This window comes from Podarcis pityusensis, assembly GCF_964106645.2.
Source record: "Podarcis pityusensis genome assembly, chromosome: 4".
NCBI classification, from domain to species: Eukaryota; Metazoa; Chordata; class Lepidosauria; order Squamata; family Lacertidae; genus Podarcis; species Podarcis pityusensis.
The window spans coordinates 86,160,891-86,178,571 of record NC_138027.1 but is presented as its reverse complement, the minus strand read 5'-3'; the positions used below and the strand labels follow the sequence as shown (position 1 = coordinate 86,178,571).

General features: G+C 44.8%; 1 protein-coding gene and 1 long non-coding RNA gene across 3 annotated transcripts in view; one reads left to right on the top strand and one right to left on the bottom strand.

The window, feature by feature from the left end:
- LOC308475980 overlaps window positions 1-17,681 on the bottom strand; it is a 1,233,414-nt gene that overhangs the window by 335,549 nt on the left and 880,184 nt on the right. The gene's annotated exons all lie outside the window — the stretch shown is intronic.
- The window catches only part of OBI1 (ORC ubiquitin ligase 1), a 29,207-nt gene continuing 13,554 nt past the window's right edge, over window positions 2,029-17,681 (top strand). Inside the window, exons 1-3 of one of the 2 annotated variants that reach the window (XM_081003053.1) lie at window positions 2,029-2,210; window positions 15,065-15,200; window positions 16,625-16,716. In XM_081003053.1, the coding sequence (XP_080859179.1) occupies window positions 2,139-2,210; window positions 15,065-15,200; window positions 16,625-16,716 (300 nt within the window). In that variant the 5' untranslated portion in view covers window positions 2,029-2,138. Of the gene's footprint in view, window positions 2,211-2,387; window positions 2,802-15,064; window positions 15,201-16,624; window positions 16,717-17,681 lie in introns of those variants that run through there. The other variant, XM_081003054.1, reaches the window with a different exon arrangement.

Below are 17,681 nucleotides of genomic sequence, written 5' to 3'. Positions count from 1 at the left end.
TGTGGGCACTGGGAGTTGTAGCTCTGGGAGGGATGAACGACGGTTCTTTGGAAGGGTGTGCTTTAAATGTTTGGGGGTGTATACAGCTTGTGTCTTCATCCGAAACATTGATTCCAGGGTAGTGTACATGGTACAGGGTAGTTTCGGTGGTAGAACGCATGGCAGGCAGCAATCTTGGACGGGTTTGGCGCATAGTGGTTGCGGAGCTTCTCTTTAATCATGTCCCATAGTGCTGCCCGCCATGCGTTCTACCACCGGAACCAGGCGGAGGGGGAGTCAATTACACCTACACCTTCGTCGCCAGTGTTAAGTTGTGGGTGAACATATCAGACGACACAGCGATTCTTCAAACAGCTCTTGTTCAGTTCTGTCCTGGCCTGTGAATAAACAAGAGCTGTTTGAAGAATCGCTGTGTCGTCTGATATATTCACCCACAACTTAACATGTGGGATTGTTGTTTTTATTTTTATTATATATTTTGTGGTTTTATATTTTGATTTTGTTCTGTGAACCGCCCCGAGACCTCCGGGTATAGGGCGGTATATAAATTCAATAAATAAATAAAATTAAGATGCCAAAACGTCTCAGGCCAGCCTTGCACATGCATACACACCATCTCCTTCCAGGCAAGGAAGATGCAATGTGCTAGTTCTCAGCGTTCTTGGGCAATTCCAAGACTGAGTACTAGCTGGATCTCTCTGTTCACTTGGGCAAGCAGATAGATTCTAGATAGCAGCATTAGTTGCTATGATATCAAAATCACATTGAATGTATTGTTTGCACTCCGTAGCGCAAATTTGAATATTAAATTTTCTAGCTATGGAGTGGGCGGCATTTCCGAGAGACGTTTTTGTGGATCAGACCTATATGCAACAGATATATTACGTATGAATATGCCATGCATGACGGAAGCAAGTTCTGCAGTCTGGTTTCAAGGAGAAACATGGTGGAATTTACATCAGCTCAAGTATAATTTGGCCACAATAAGGAAATTTTGTCCATGGTATGATTATTTTCCACCTAGTCCTTTCGATACATTGGCCCCCTATTTGCAAAATGTAACAGTTCCAAAATACAGGTGTGCTTTCACTTTTGCAAGATTAAATATACTGCCTTCAGCTGTAACTTGAGGGCCGATTTCAAAAAATCCCGCTGGAAAAACGCTTATGTCCATGTGGAGATGGCAGTATTGAATCAGTAGCTCATGTACTGCCAGCTTTCACTCTTTATAAAGATTTGAGGAGTGAGGTTATTCCCCCTCTACTACTATCCATACCAGCTCTCACGACCATTGCTACTGTGTTGTTTTCTTCTAACAGATGAAGATAACCTGATGACAGCAAAATAAAAAATTAGCAGGGGCACTTATAATAAGATCTATTATTTGATTATTGACGGAAACCTCTAGAATGTATTTTGTATTGTTTTTACCTGTGTCTTCAATACATTGTATTTTATTTTATTGCTATGGCTAGTGGCTGATGCAAATTCTTCTGACTGTGATTCGATATGGTTTCAAGGAGAAACAAGGTGGGATTCACAGCAACTCAAGTATACACAAGCAAGAACCGCTTGCACTGCTGGAAAAAAGCCAGCCTGTGAATTCAGCGTGGCTTTTGTATCTCTTCGAGGATTAATTGGAGAAAGTGCAGTGTGTTTTAAATCATTTGGGTTAAGAGTTTGTTTGTTTGCTTGCCTTAAAGTCCCTGACATTGAGCCGGTCGCACACTCAACCTCATTTATCTCATAGGGTTATTGTAAGGACAAAAGGGGAGGGGCTTTGGTAAGCCTGTTGCACGAATTCCGACTGAAATTCTTGCACATTCGAAATAGATACGTGTGCGCACATCCGTATCTGCCAAGGCAAGGCAAGAGAGGACAAACCCGGCGACAAACTCGCGTTTTCCACGCTCAACGTGCTCAGATTTCTCGGCCCCTCCCTCCTCCCTCCTCCCCCTCTTCCGATGAGAAGTCTTAAAAAGCGTCCGCGTCAACGCGAGGAAGATTGGCCTAGCTGGCTTTCCGTACTGGGAGCCCTAACAGCGTGAGAGTTGAAGAGAGCGAGTCTTCCTTCGCCGCCGCGGTCGCCGCCGCCTGTGGATTGGAACTTCCACGCTCGCGGGATTCGAAACGTCACAATGGCTCAGAACGTTCAGAATGTAACACTTTCTCTCACGCTGCCCATCACTTGCCACATTTGCCTGGGAAAGGTAACGGCACCTTGCGCTCGAGATGCAACCGCCCCCCACCCTACCCCCAAAAGGGACACTTTTAAGCGTGCGTGGTCCTCGGGAGAAAGCCATGCCTTGCGAGGGAGGAGAGCGAGAATGGATTCCAAGGAAGATTTCCTCTCTCTTTCCCCCCCAAAAGCTGTCGCGTTTCCCTCTGACACGTAGCCGATTGTTCCCCGGTTCCCAGATTTGTCCCTGCAGTTCACCGGAACCTCGTGTGTGTGGCTGCTTTTAGAGCCAGGAGGAGGAAGGGAGGCCTTGACTGGACCATTGCCGTGTCGGAAAGATTCGCTTCCGCTTTTCAAGACTTATTGGGCTGTACAGTACTTAAATGAGGACGCGTTCGCTTTTTGTAAAATGAAGGGAAGCTCCTGTGATGAAGGGTCGGCCGGGGGGTGGGGGCGAAACGAAGACTTCCCCCTTCCTCCTCATTTGTTTCGGGGCTTTTTAAAATTATTATTTTAGAGTGATTGGAAATTGCTTGGATCAGAGTTGATGCCTTGTCAGTGGTTTTGAGAGACGAGCTTTTCGATCTGGGTTTCTGCAGGCTGAGAACCTGCTAGTAACAAGGCAGGCCAAATAATATGGAGTAGAAGCCTAGGCCAGACAGACTCCCCCCCCCCCCACCCCCGTTTAAGGACAGCCCTGCTTGCTTCACTAAGCTCTCCACAACCAATAATGTTATAGGAGTTCAGCTGGAGTTTGTTTGTTTGTTTCCTCTTGCTTTCTACCTTCGTTTATGGCATGTATGCTGAGAAAATGTTGACTAGCACTGCAAGAAATGATCCTGAGCTATGATTTCAGATCTTATTTACAACCACTCTGTGGTCTACTGTCTTCTTTTCCTCCCTCCCAATCTGTTTGTTATGATGTTGTTTAGTCATGTCCAAATCTTCGTAACCCCATGGACCAGAGCACGCCAGGCACTTCTGTCTTCCACTGCCTCCCGCAGTTTGGTCAAACTCATGCTGGTAGTTTCGAGAACACTGTCCAACCATCTCGTCCTCTGTCGTCCCCTTCTCCTTGTGCCCTCCATCTTTCCCAACATCAGGGTCTTTTCCAGGGAGTCTTCTCTTCTCATGAGGTGGCCAAAGTATTGGAGCCTCAGCTTCACGATCTGTCCTTCCAGTGAGCACTCAGGGCTGATTTCCTTAAGAATGGAGAGGTTTGATCTTCTTGCAGTCCATGGGACTCTCAAGAGTCTCCTCCAGCACCATAATTCAAAAGCATCAATTCTTCGGCGATCAGCCTTCTTTATGGTCCAGCTCTCACTTCCACACATCACTATTGGGAAAACCATGGCTTTAACTATACGGACCTTTGTTGGCAAGGTGATGTCTCTGTTTTTTAAGATTCTGTCTAGGTTTGCCATTGCCTTTCTCCCAAGGAGCAGGCGTCTTTTAATTTCGTGACTGCTGTCACCATCTGCAGTGATCATGGAGCCCAAGAAAGTAAAATCTCTCACTGCCTCCATTTCTTCCCCTTCTATTTGCCAGGAGGTGATGGGACCAGTGGCCATGATCTTCGTTTTTTTTATGTTGAGCTTCAGACCATATTTTGCGCTCTCCTCTTTCACCCTCATTAAAAGGTTCTTTAATTTCTCCTCAGTTTCTGCCATGTTTGTTATGATACTTATGGGAAACTGTGTTCGCCGAATAGACCTGCAACCCTGTTTTCAGCAGGCTCTGTATACACATTGAAAGTTTGTGGCCGTGAGTATGATGGAGCTTGTTGGAAAACTTTTTCCCTCTTTCAGATGTGGTGGTGGCTTTTCTCATGGAGAGAGGAGTGTCTTCTTCTTTGGCGATCACTCGTAGCTGAGTAAGATTGTCTTCCATGAACACGATCTTAATGATGTGTCCATAAGTGACTGTGGAGGCCAATTCTGGATCCACACGTCCTTACACAGTGGGGACATAGGTTTCTGGGTGGGAGTTGATCACGGCGAATGTTTGCCTTCCTCTTAGCACATTTCTCCCTTTCGTCCTGAGTTCAAACATCTTCAAAGTCCATGACACCTTTGGCAAAGGCTGTTCTCCAATTGGAGCACTCACAGGCCAGTGTTTCCTAGTGGTCAGTGCTTATACTTGATTTTTTTAGATTTGCCTTGAGAGAGTATTTAAACCTCTTTTGTTGACCACCAGCATTATGTTTTCCATTTTTAAGTTTGGAATAGAGTCGTTGCTTTGGAAGACGATAATCAGACATCTGCACAACATGACCAGCCCAACAAAGTTGATGTTGAAGAATCATTGCTTCAACACTGGTGATCTTTGCTTCTTCCAGTACACTGACATTAGTTTGCCTGTCTTCCCAAGTAATATGCAGGTTTTTCAGAGATGCCGTTGATGGAAACTTTCAAGGAGTTGGAGATGGCATTTATAAGTGGTCCATGTTCTGATGGTGTTTCCTGCTTGGCAGGGGGTTGGACTCGATAGCCCTTGTGGTCTCTTCCAACTCTATGATTCTATGTTTCACAAGCATACAGTAAGGTTGGTAGTGCAATAGCTTTGTAAACAAGCATTTTGCTTTCCCTGTGAACCTCTGCACTTCAATCGGGAGAAAGCTGCACTCATAGAGCTCAGGTGATGCTGGATTTTGGCATCATTGTTGGCCCTTGTGGAAAGATAACTGCCCAGGTAGGAGAAGTGATAGACACTTTCCAATGTTACACCATTGAGTTGGATTTGTGGCACTGCAGAGGGGTTGTTTTGTGCTTGTTGGTGCAGCACCCTGGTTTTTTGGATGTTGAGCGATAGGCCAAGCTTCTCATAAGCTTCTGCGAAGATGTTTAGGATGGTTTGGAGGTCATCCTCTGAGCGTGCGCATACTACGTTGTCATCAGCATACTGAAGCTCTGTGATGGAAGTTATGGTAACCTTACTCTTTACTTTCAGCCTACTCAAGTTAAAGAGCTTTCTATCTGTTCGATATATGGTTTCTACCCTGGTGGGGAATTTCCCTTCAACAATGTGTAGGATCATGGCAATGAAAATAAATAATAAATAGAGTTGGGGTGATAACACATCCCTGTTTAACACCTGATCCCACTGTGAATGGTTCACTTTGAGAGCCATTGTTATCTGCAATTGTTGCTGTCATACTATCACAGAGGCGCCGAAGAATGTTCACAAATTTATCTGGCTAGCCAATTTTCAGAAGAACAGTCCACAGGATATTACGATTTACAGTGTCGAAGCCCTTAGTGAGGCCAATAAACACCATATACAGGGGTTGGTTTTGCTCTCTGCATGTTTCTTGAAGCTGTTGAGCCGTGAAAATCATGTCTACTGTCCGCCTAGAAGGTTGAAAACCATTTTGGGATTCAGGAAGGGCAGCCTTGGATATAGTTAGGAGATGGTTTGCTAAGATCCTTGCAAGAATTTTGCAGGTCACAGCTAATAAAGAGATGCCTTCATAGTTTCTGCTATCCGTTCTATCACCTTTTTAAAAAAGGTTGATAATTTTGGCAACCCTAAAGTCTGCTGGGATCTCCTCTCCCAGATTTTTTCGATGAGCTTGTGAAGTTGTTGTGTAAGGTCAGTTCCACCGACTTTGAAGACTTCGGCAAGTATCCCATCAGTTCTACTGGCTTTGTTGATTTTCATTTGATTAATAGCTGTGCACAACTCTCCCAGGTTTGGAGATACTGCAAGCTCATCTTCAATTTGTTTTTGCGGGATTTGTGAGAGGACCTTGGCCGCTACAGTGGTGTTGTAGTTAAGGAGATGCTGGTAATGTTCTTTCCAGTGCAATGCAATAGCTTCTTTATGTTTTTCCTTTAAAAAAATAAATAAAACAGAATGCTTTATAAACATGTTAAAAACTTAGAAACATACCCGAATAAAAACCATACACCAATATGAGAACATTCTGATTTTTTTAATTAGTGATACAGAAACATGAGTAGAGGTTGAGTCCTTGTGGACTATAAATCTTTTATAATGATTATTGTTTTTAGATGGAAAAGCCACCATTAAATATTTTTCCCTGCTTCGGTAGAACCAAAATAACCTCAGAATAAACAAGTAGGCCCACTGATAAATTGGTCTTCAGTAATCTGCTAAAGCTATAGTGGATTGATCTGCTTGTATTAAAAGCAATGCATTCTTAATTATGAAACTGCTGAAGTCTTCCATTCGACATTTGAATGGTGTTGTCAGTTGTGTTTATATATCTTCTAAACGTTGAGTCACTTTGAAACTCTAGGGGGATCTATTTGATGGATTGCTTGAACCTCTGACATACCTTTGTTCACTGAGTCAAGGTAAGGATCCAGACACTAGCCAGGCCTCAAACCATACTGTGCCTTTATTTGCTGTCTGCAGGCATTTTCACCTGAAGCAGAGAGGACATTAAGACTAGGACTTGGTAGAGCATCCTTCACCAACCTGGTCCCTCCAGATATTTTGGGCTAAAACTCCCATCAGCTCCAGGCAGGTTGGGACAGTAGGTTGAAACTGAACATTCTCCTGCCCATCAGAGAGAAGGTTTTTTGAATGCCCTCTCCAGAGAAGTACACCTGTTTCAACTTATTTTCCTGGACCAGATGAAGACTTTCATTGGTACAAGCTTCTGGACTGGCTGACCATAATTTGACTGGCTTTTATTGATGTATATTGTTGTATTTTAATTGTAGGCCACCTGGGAGCTTGAGGCCAAAGAGTGGCTTTCAGGTTGACCTGATCAGCATCCTTTGTTTTTCACTAGCTAGTGTTTTGCAAGCAGCAAATGATGCTTTGTTTGTGAAATGGACTCCCAAGAATCAATAGGCAAAACTTGCCTGTGTGATTTTTATGTGCACCCCACCCCACAAGTTTGAATCCTGTGTACCAGAGGTGACCAACCTTTGACCTTCCAGATCTTGCTGGACTCTCATCATACCCAACTGGCATGGCCACTGGTTAGAGATAGTGGGGGTTGTGGTCTAGTGACTTCTGGAGACTGAGAGGTTCCCTATATCTTCTGCTTACATGTTCTCCTGGCATAGGTCTTTATGTAGCCAAAATGGCACCACCTCCGAGGTTAGCAGAAGTACCTGCATTTTAAAAAATGTAATAGAGGGCAACCCCAGAAAAAGCCGGATGAGAACTGAGCATGCTCAGTGGACAGGAAATGCCAATTGCCTAGGCGAGGAATAAAACAGAAAATCATGGGGGAGCAGGAGTGGAATAGAGTATCCTGCAAGAGGGCTGGAACAGAGTGTCCTTTGAGAGGGCACAACTGGCTAGCTGCTGCACTTATCAGGAAAACATCAAACAGCAGCGTTTGGTTGCTGGCCTCACCTTAAAACTCATATTTTCCGCAAAACCTTTGGACAGCTCCCTAGCCTCCCTAGCCCTGATACCCTCCTTCTGAAACAAACTCTGTGTGTAATTGAAACAATGGCATATTCTGCTTATTCCCCCCCCCCCCCATTTAGTGTTTCTCACCCCTTGGGATGTGGGTGGCTCTGTAGTCTAAACCACTGAGCCTCTTGGGCTTGCCAATCAGAAGGTCGGCGGTTCAAATCCCAGCAATGGGGTGAGCTCCCGTTGCTCTGTCTCAGCTCCTTCCAACCTAGCAATTCAAAAGCACACTAGTGCAAGTAGATAAATATGTACCATTGCGGTGGGAAGGTAAACAGTGTTTTTGTGAGCTCTAGTTTCCATCATGGGGTTCTGTTGTGCCAGAAGCTGGCCACATGACCCAGAAAACTGTCTATGGACCAATGCCGGCTCCCTCGGCTTGAAAGCGAGATGAGCGCCACAACCCCATAGTCACCTTTGACTGGACTTAACCATCCAGAGGTCCTTTACTTTTACCTTTACTCCTTGGGTCAATTTATAAATTGAAAGCCTCTTGTGGTAGGGACCTACCCTCTCATTATGCCCAGGGCACTTTACAGAGAAACAATAATGCTCCAATATAAAATAAGTAACATTTGGAGGCTGGGGTTGCAACTGGCACGTGTGGTTAGATTTTCTTGCTTGAGAAAGTGTATTGAATCTAAGAAGAAGTTGACCCAGACCAGATATGCGGCAGACTTCTCAAAACGGCGATTCATAAGAGCCCTTAGAGAAACCACAGCTGGTAGGTGCCATCTTAGAAGAGGCACACTCTCTGTGATGCACAAACAACACTACTGTGTGCCCTTGAATGATTTGTGCGTAGGACAATCTATCGTATAATGTGCTGCTTTGGGGGACTTTTGTCTTGGGTGATGTGAAACTTCTGGTTGTGGTTGAATCCGTAGCCTGTCACAGAGAAGTTGGATGCTCAGAAGAGTCTCTGGCCCCTATGGACGCACTGGACCATAGGACACACCGGACCATAGGAGGAGGAGAATAGGAGAAAAAAAATTCTTCCCCTCTCTGCTCAGCGCCCCTTCAGCGAAGTGGCGGGAGAAACGGAGCCCCTTCCATTTCTCCTCCCGCTTCGCTGAAGGGGTGCTGCGCAGCTCTCCCTCTCTGCTGAAGCCGGAAGAGTCTTGCTCTCCCGGCTTCAGCAAAAGGAACCCGAAGCCTTTGGAGCGCAGCGTGAATTCCCACTGCACTCCAAAGGCTTCAGGAGGCTATCCCTGAAGCCTGGAGAGTGAGAGGGGTCGTGCGCACCAACCCCTCTCACTCTCCAGGCTTCAGCGTAAGCGAAAGCAACGTGAAGCCTCCAGAGCGCCTCCTTAATTTTTGGAGGGGGAAAAGTGTGTCCTATAGAGCGAAAAATACGGTATCCTGTAAAACAAGACAGTTGCAAACAATGCAGTGGAGGAGAGATTTATACCTGACCTCCTGGCAGGTGCTGCAGCTTCCAGGAGGGAGAGAGGTGGCAACAAGTTTGGCCCAGTGCAAACACACCAGCTGAGCCAATCTAGCTATGTGTTTGCACTGCGAGACCCTCCTGTCTACCCCCCCCCCCCCGTTCCCAGTAAGCAGTAGCCGTTCAGCTGTCAGGAGGACAGTTAAGCATCTCTGCATTGCCACCTGCTACTGGTCATACAAAAGGTTGCTTACTTGTCTGAGGGGGTTTTTTGGCACCCATTTCTCCACCTAGGCTTGTAGCAGTCCAAAGGCCAGGGTTTGCGAAACTTGGGGCTATAGCTGTTCTTGGACTACAATTCCCATCGTCCCTAGCTAGCAGGACCGGTGGTCTGGGATGATGGGAATTGTAGTCCAAAAACAGCTGGAGACCCAAGTTTGGGAAATACTTTTTGAGACAAAGGCACTTGACAAGGGCATGGAAAACCGCTGGTATGGTCTGAGGAAAGTTCAGAGGGCAGATAGAGAGCCCTAGATGACTGTTTTTGGCCCCTGAGACGCCCCACATGAATTGCAAGGCATTGTAGAGGACTTAGGTTTGTTTGCCTAGGACAGAGCAGTAGACCACAATGCTTGAGAAATTAGGCTTTTTTTATTTTATCCTGTGTCTCATATCTCTGGAAGTAGAGCAGAGTTTAGAAGCACAAATATATCAAAGGCTTTTGGGAGCAAAAGTAACATTTGTTTTGGTCTCTAAAGAAGTTTTCGCAGTGGGCGAAGTAGCATTATGAAATGCAGAATTTCTCTGTTTATAGTTGATTATTGAATCCCAGGGTTGGACTCCAAGCAGAATTTTAAATTAAAGGGAAATCTTATTAGTAATGCCTTTCAGAAACTTATTTTTTTAAAACCATTTGTGCTCCTTTAGGAAAATATATAAGCATCTTGTTAAGATACAAATGCTTAAAGCCCCAATTCTCTGTGGCATAGCAGCTCTTTACTTCTGCCTTCTGTACAATAGAACATATTATATTGGATGGTTATCAGTGCTTAGAACATCTCAGCAGGGTGGAGAAAACCTCTTGCCCTTCCCTGGTAGCTTCACTAATTTTTGTCTGCAGGGAAATGGTAAACTGGCGGAGTTTTTTGTGCTGCAGATTCTTCAGCAAGTCTAAACTCCGTTTCGAGTTCACTTATTATTGCATCCCTTGGGTCTTTTGTCCTGGGGTTCTGTGCAGAAGAAACACAGTGCATAACTTGGGCTTTGGACAGTCTGGACTTCCTATTTATTTTCTAAAGTTTCTAGTTCTCAGTGTGGTGTAAAACCGGGAAGGCGGAAATCCTGGACACTTGGGTTACATTGGGCCGCTGTGCCAGAAGCAGTCAGGGGCAATCTTCCCCTCTCTGCTCAGTGCCCCTTCAGCGAAGTGGCGGGAGAAGTCTAGCAAGCAATTTCTGTACTTTTTTGTTACTTTTTTCAAACATTTTCACAAAATCAAATAATTACATTGTTTCATAAATTGACTTCCTACCCTCACCTCCCACAGTGTTTTTACTCAAACCCTTTCTACTGCATTATATATATTTATCTGTTACAGAAAGCTTCTCTATTACAATTAATTTTTCCTTTTTCTTCTACTGCTTTTATCTCACGATTTCATTTGATGTGTGTGTGTGTGTAAATAGTCCACAAAGAGCCTCCATTCTTCTATGAAAAGTTTATCATTTTGATCTCTTAATTTCCCTGTCAGCTTTGCCATTTCTGCATAGTCCATTACTTTCAAAAACTGCCACTCCTCTTCTTTCCATTTCTGTGCATATAATATTCTAGCTGTTTGGACCTGATATAACTTTCACTTTTCATCACTTTTCAAATTTGCAATACCGTCTTTCTATCTTACAATACCCAAGGCGGACTTCCGGGTCAGCGCCATTGGTGAATGGCGGAGTTCCTCCGACCGGAGGAATGGGCTCCGTGGAAACTGGGTCTTCCCGCCGTGGCGAAGGTGGGGACCCGCTAGAAATCCCAGGCGGAGGAAGCCTGGGAACGTGGGGTTCGGCAGGGCACCAGAAGCGCCCCCCTACTCGCGGGGAATCCCATCAAGGGGCTCCGGAGCGAAGTGGGGTGAGAAGCGCGGTGCTACAAACTGACTGCTACTTTCACGGAGTGAAGCCGCACAGCCATTGCCAGAAAGCGCTGACTTTTTCCTGTGGACAATTGGACTTAAAACAAGTACCCGTGAGTAGAAACGGAAAATTGGATCAAGAAATTGTTTAATTTGGTATCGAAGCGGGAAGGTGCAAACAGGAAGTCCGCCTTCCGCTTTTTTGTATATAGACTAAAGCAAAAATTTTGCAAGCTAAAGCCGGGAAGCTGTAAAAAAAGACTAAATTTCCTTCATTCAGAAATACTGAAACCCCCCTTGGAAGCAGGAGAAAAGGGGGGGGCTCTGTTTAACCCTAGCAGGAGAGGGAGTGAAGAAGGATAAGTTTCCACCGTCTCTAACCTGGGAACAGGGTGTCAGAGACAGAAACTGTTGGAGAGGTTCATTGACTGTGAACGTAATACTTTGACAGATAGCTAATGAAGAGAAACAAGTTGATTCTAATGTTGCCTTTTGCATTTTAAAGAAACAAAATATCTGAAAAACATCTGAAATATCTGAAAAATGAAAGTAACTTTCCTTTGTCTTAAAAAAAAAATGGATACAAATAGTTTGTCTCCTCTAGAGGGAGCCTGCTAAATTGTTGCTGTAGTATATTTGAGACCCAACATCTGTGAGATTAAGACCGTGGGAACAGTCTTTTCTGACCTTGAACAAAGATGAGCTGGGAGGAAGACTGGGTGCTTGCTTTACACAAGACAAATGCTTTGCTGGAACAGATGCATGAGAAGATGGACTTGATGAATGAGAAAATGGATTTGACTGTTGTGGTTAATAACTGTGGACAAACAGGGAACATTGATACAGAAATCATTCAGGAACCAACCTATGAATCTGTACTGACTGGGCAAGTGCAGATGACAATGGAGGAGGATGCGGCTGCACCTCAAATAGCACAAATGGAGAGACCCGAGGCCCTACAGGAGCATAAGCCGCTGTTATTGAAGATTGAAGTTGGAGTGGCCCAAGGGGAGTCTGGAGATGAGGAGGTTCCTAGCTTTGGAGAGAGCTTGAAATTTGATTTTAAATACATTTTGGATTATATCGAGGACTGTGGGGAGTGGGACTGTGGGGAATGGGCGAGCTGGATGAAGGATGATGGAGACAATTTTGGGTTGGAATCCCCCAGAGACCTACTCCTCAATGAGAAAGGAAAGAAACTAAGACAGAGACCAACAAAAGACAAGGAAAAGGGCAAGCACAAACAAGATGAAGAAGAATTACAGAAGGGACATGGAAGAGACTTAAGGGCCTCGGACATAAGGCTTCCAGGTTGATGGACTAGATGGAATGGACAGTAAGGACTGACACGACCCGAGACCAGGAAGAAGAGACGCTGGATGATGATTGAAAGAGAATTTATAATGGAAATTTTTTATTTTAGAATCAGCTTAATGAATATTAGGGAAAATGTTGGAATGAAACTATACGACTCTAGCAGAAATGTTATCAGGAGCTATGTATATTTGAAAACTAAGATTTAAGTCTTAAGGTACTTAGGGGTAAGATAAGGTTAAATAAATTAAGATAATTTGAATAACAGAATATGGGGAAAGATGGAAAGGATCTGTTGAGTTAATTATTAGGTTAAATTGTTAAGATAAATTTTATAACAAAAATTGAGAAAGATGGAAAGAATTTGCTGAAATAATTATTAAACTAGAATACGAAAAGGGAGGTGTGAGGAGGTCAATGAAACAAGCAAATGGAAATTATGGATATGCAATTTGGGATTTGTGTTTTTTTTCTTCTTTTTTCTTCTTTTTTATATTTTGTGCTTTTTTTTCTTTTTTTTCTTTTCTTTTTTTTGTATTGTAGCGTTGTTGTTTTTTATTTATTTTTTGTTTGTAATCCTGAAATTATCAATAAATATTATTTTAAAAAAAAAATACAATACCCAAGGCGGTTTACAAGCTGAAGAAACAAAGAATGTACACCTTATAACAATCTAATGCAATACAAAAAAAATGTGATAATAAAACATAACCTTAAAATAAGCAACCTACTTCAAATAAAGTAACATTCAACAATCCATTAGAATAATATAGAATAATATAAAATATCAGTGTATAAAAATTAAACAGAAATCCACTCTTAACAATTATAATAAATAATTTCTAAACTACAATCAAGAAAACAACGGCAAGCCACAGTGCATAAAATAATACAATGCAAATTGAGAAGCAGAGACTGGAGGGTGGGACCAAGGCAGGTGGAAGAAGCCTTGCCTGATGAAGTCTCTCCCCTCACTTTTTACATTCTGCTCTGTATACCCCTTCCTTACCCATGTATTTTCTTTCTTTCTCTCTCCCTCTCTGCCTTGGTGGCACTGCTGTTTGCTGGCTTACTAGTAGTACATGTGAGAAGGATCTAGGGGTCTTGGTGGACCACAAGCTTAACATGAGTCAACAGTGTGATGCAGCAGCAAAAAAAAGCTCCCGCTATCCTAGGCTCCCTCAACAAAAGTATAGCGTCTAGATCAAGGGAAGTACCGTATTTTTTGCACCATAACACTCACTTTTTTCCTCCTAGAAAGTAAGGGGAAATGTCTGTGCATGTTATGGAGGGAATGCCTACGGGTGGCATGCCTACGGATTTTCCTCCTCTAAAAACTACGTGCGTGTTATGGTCGGGTGCGTGTTATAGAGCGAAAAATATGGTATTAGTACCACTCTATTCTATTCTAATCTATTTGTGGGTGGCGCTGTGGTCTAAACCACTGAGCCTAGGGCTTGCTGATCAGAAGGTCGGCGGTTCAAATCCCCGCAACGGGGTGAGCTCCCATTGCTCGGTCCCTGCTCCTGCCCACCTAGCAGTTCTAAAGCATGTGAAGTGCAAGTAGATAAATAGGTATCACTCTGGTGGGAAGGTAAACGGCATTTCCGTGCGCTGCTCTAGTTTGCCAGAAGTGGCTTAGTCATGCTGGCCACATGACCCAGAAGCTGTACCAATAAAGCGAGATGAGCGCCGCAACCCCAGAGTCGTCCGCAACTGGACCTAATGGTCAGGGGTCCCTTTACCTTTACCTTTTATTCTGCCTTAGTCAGACCACACCTGGAATACTGTGTCCATTTCTGGGCATCACAATTTAAGAAACTGGTCCTGCTATCTAGGGATCATGGGAGTTGTAGGCCAAAAACATCTGGAGGGCTGAGGTTGAGGAAGCCTGAGCTGGAACGTGTGCAGAGGAGGGCAACCAAGATGATCAAGGGTCTGGAAACTAAGCTCTGTGAGGAACAGTTGAAGGAGCTTGATATGTTTAGCCTGGGACAGAGGAGACAGGATAGCCATCTTCAAATATCTTGAGGGCTGTCACATGGAAGAGGGAGCATGCTTGTTTTCTCCTGCTCTGGAGCGCAGGACTCGAACCAACGGCTTCCAGTTGCAAGAAAGGAGATTCGGACTAAACAGACAGAAAAAGCTTTTGGACAGAGCTGTTTGACGGTGGAACGGTCTCCCTTGGGAGGTTGTGGACTCTCCTTCCTTGGAGGTTTTTAAGCAGAGTTTGGAGGGCCACCTGTCAGGGATGCTTTATCTGAGATTCCAGCATTGCATGTGAGTGTCTGGAGGCAGTTGGAGGATGGATGGCGGCTAACAGATTGAGGTTGAATCCTGACAAGACAGAAGTACTGTTTTGGGGGGACAGGAGGCGGGCAGGTCAAATCTGTGTCCAGGGCAGCTGTTTACCAGCTCCATCTGGTACGCAGGCTGAGGCCCTATCTGCCTGTGGACTGCCTCACCAGTGTGGTGCATGCTCTGGTTATAAATTATTATTATTATTATTATTATTATTATTATTATTACCCTTGGGTTCCTTCTAACTCTAAGATTCTATGTTCCTTGCATGATTTTTATGTGTGTTCCAAGCCAAAAAGGGAAAAGAGCAATTGCTGCTAGAATACCTTTTTAATTGTTATACCCTCTCCGTTGCAAGGTCCGTCATCCGGTCATCTGTGCCAACAACCATGTCTTCTGCTCCATTTGTATCGAAGTGTGGCTGAAGAACAACAGTCAGTGTCCTGCTTGTAGGATCCCCATCACCACTGACAATCCTTGCAAGGAGGTCTTAGGTAAGGCAGCCTTTCCCCCTCCCATCAAATGCATGCATAATCTTTTTATCCTCTGAATGGCATGGAGCCTTCTGCTGAGGCTTGCAACCAGCTTTTGTATTTTTATTCTGCCCTTTTTGCAACGGTGGCGTCCGTTTCGCTATATCCCATTTTGTTTTTGCAACATCCCCGAGAAACAGATGTGACTGCGATCGTGTGACTGGGACATGTTATCCAGCAAACCCAGGTGTTCCCAGCCATAGCCTTGATTCTCGAGCCAGTGCGCTGCAGTGGGGTGTAGTGGTTAGAGCAGGTGTCACCAACGCAGCACCCACAGGGGCACGTGCCAAGACCATATTCCTGGCACCCACAGGGTCCCTGCCCCTGCTGAAATGAGGCTTGAAAGAAGCATTCTGTTGTAGCCAATAGAATAGATTCAACATGTGCTGAGTTTGTTGTTTGTGCCAGGCAAAGTTTCCCCAGTTTGCAAATAATATGCCCCCAGAGTCGGCAACCCTGAAGCGAAATGTTGGCCTGGGAAACTTGAATTCAAATCTCCGCTCAAGTCGTGAAGTTTACTGCTTGACCTTGGGCCGGTTACTTTTTTTTTCTACTTAGCCTACCTCACAGGGTTGTTGTCAGGTATATGGGTGGCACTGTGGGTTAAACCACAGAGCCTAGGACTTGCTGATCAGAAGGTTGGCGGTTTGAATCCCCGCGACGGGGTGAGCTCCCGTTGCTCGGTCCCTGCTCCTGCCAACCTAGCAGTTCGAAAGCACATCAAAGTGCAAGTAGATAAATAGGTACCACTCCAGCGGGAAGGTAAACGGCGTTTCCGTGCACTGCTCTGGTTCACCAGAAGCAGCTTAGTCATGCTGGCCACATGACCTGGAAGCTGTACGCCGGCTTCCTCGGCCAGTAAAGCAAGATGAGCGCCACAACCCCAGAGTCGGCCACAACTGGACCTAATGGTCAGGGGTCCCTTTACCTTTACCTATATGTGTTACACATTCCAGGAAACTACATGGGAGCGATTGCAGAGGTGGTAGCAACCCCAGATTATAAGTAAAGAAGACCCCCAGATTATAAGTAAAGAAGACTTTAGGCTGGAATCCTCTACCTGGCAGCAAGGCCTATGGAAATCAGCATTCTGATTTCTGAGTAGACACGCAGAAGATGTAATGAATTTTATAAATATAAATAAGATTTCATTGCACGTCTCTCAGGGTGTTTGTCAGGAGGAGAGTGACTTTAGGATTTGATAGCCTTTGTGAATCGTAATCTTAAAATAAATTACATTTAAACTTCAAAACGAAGTTTGCAAACTTGCTGCCCCTCCAGATGTTGAGGCAGGGATGTTGTAGTCTGGAGACATCTGGAGGGGCTGCACATGTTTAGAAGAAAGCTGAGCACTGAACGGAGCCTTGCTTGTTGTGTTGCTGCAGGAGGGACGAGTGAAAGCAACCCTGTGTTCAGCCCGACGGTCAGGAAACAGCTCCGCAAAACGAGGCTGGAGCTAATGCACAAAGAATATGAGGTAAGAAGGTGTCAGGAAGGGTGGTTTGTGAGGTTCTGGTTTGTATGGAGCCAACGCCCTTGGGACACATTAGCAATGGGGAACCAACAACCTATGGACCTTATTAGGTCCGCAAGGCCATTTTGGCCAAGCCACACCCACCTGCCCTACACCTGTGAAGTGTGGGGCAGGTAATGACCTGGCTCAGCTAAAAGCAAAGTGCTCCGCAAGACTCAGCTATCATGCCCAGCCTTTTGCAGAACACTCCACAAGACAAGGCTTTGCAAGAGGGTCTTTGTGGATGTTCTGGGGACTTTACAAGCCCTGGTGAATCAGTGGGTTCTCTGGTCCAGTGTCAGAAACCCAGCCTGTACACTATCTGTATATTGAGGAGCTTAAGGTGTACACTGGATGGAAGCCCATATTTTGAAACTGCTTTGTGTTCCAAGCTGCTGTTCCGTACAGATCTGGCTAAAATAATAATTATAAGAATAATAATTTATTATTTGTACCCCGCCCATCTGGCTGGGTTTCCCCAGCCACTCTGGGCGGCTCCTAACAGAATATTAGAAACACAATAAAACATCAAACATCAAAAACTTCCCTAAACAGGGCTGCCTTCAGATGTCTTTTAAAAGTCGGATGGTTATTGATTTCCTTGACATCTGATGGGGGGCGTTCCACAGGGTGGGTGCCACTATCGAGAAAGCCCTCTTCCTGGTTCCCTGTAACCTCACTTCTCATAGTGATGGAACCGCCAGAAGGCCTTCGGCACTGGATCTCAGTATCCAGGCTGAACGATGGGGGTAGAGATGCTCCAGGTATACTGGGATAAGGCCATTTAGGGCTTTAAAGGTCTGCACCAACACTTTGAATTGTGCATCTGCCTAGGCTCTGCTGAGAAAAAGATGCTGTTTGAGATCAGCCTTTGGTCTGATCCAGTACTATAAGATCTCTCTCTCATTCACACACATACAGGGTGAGTC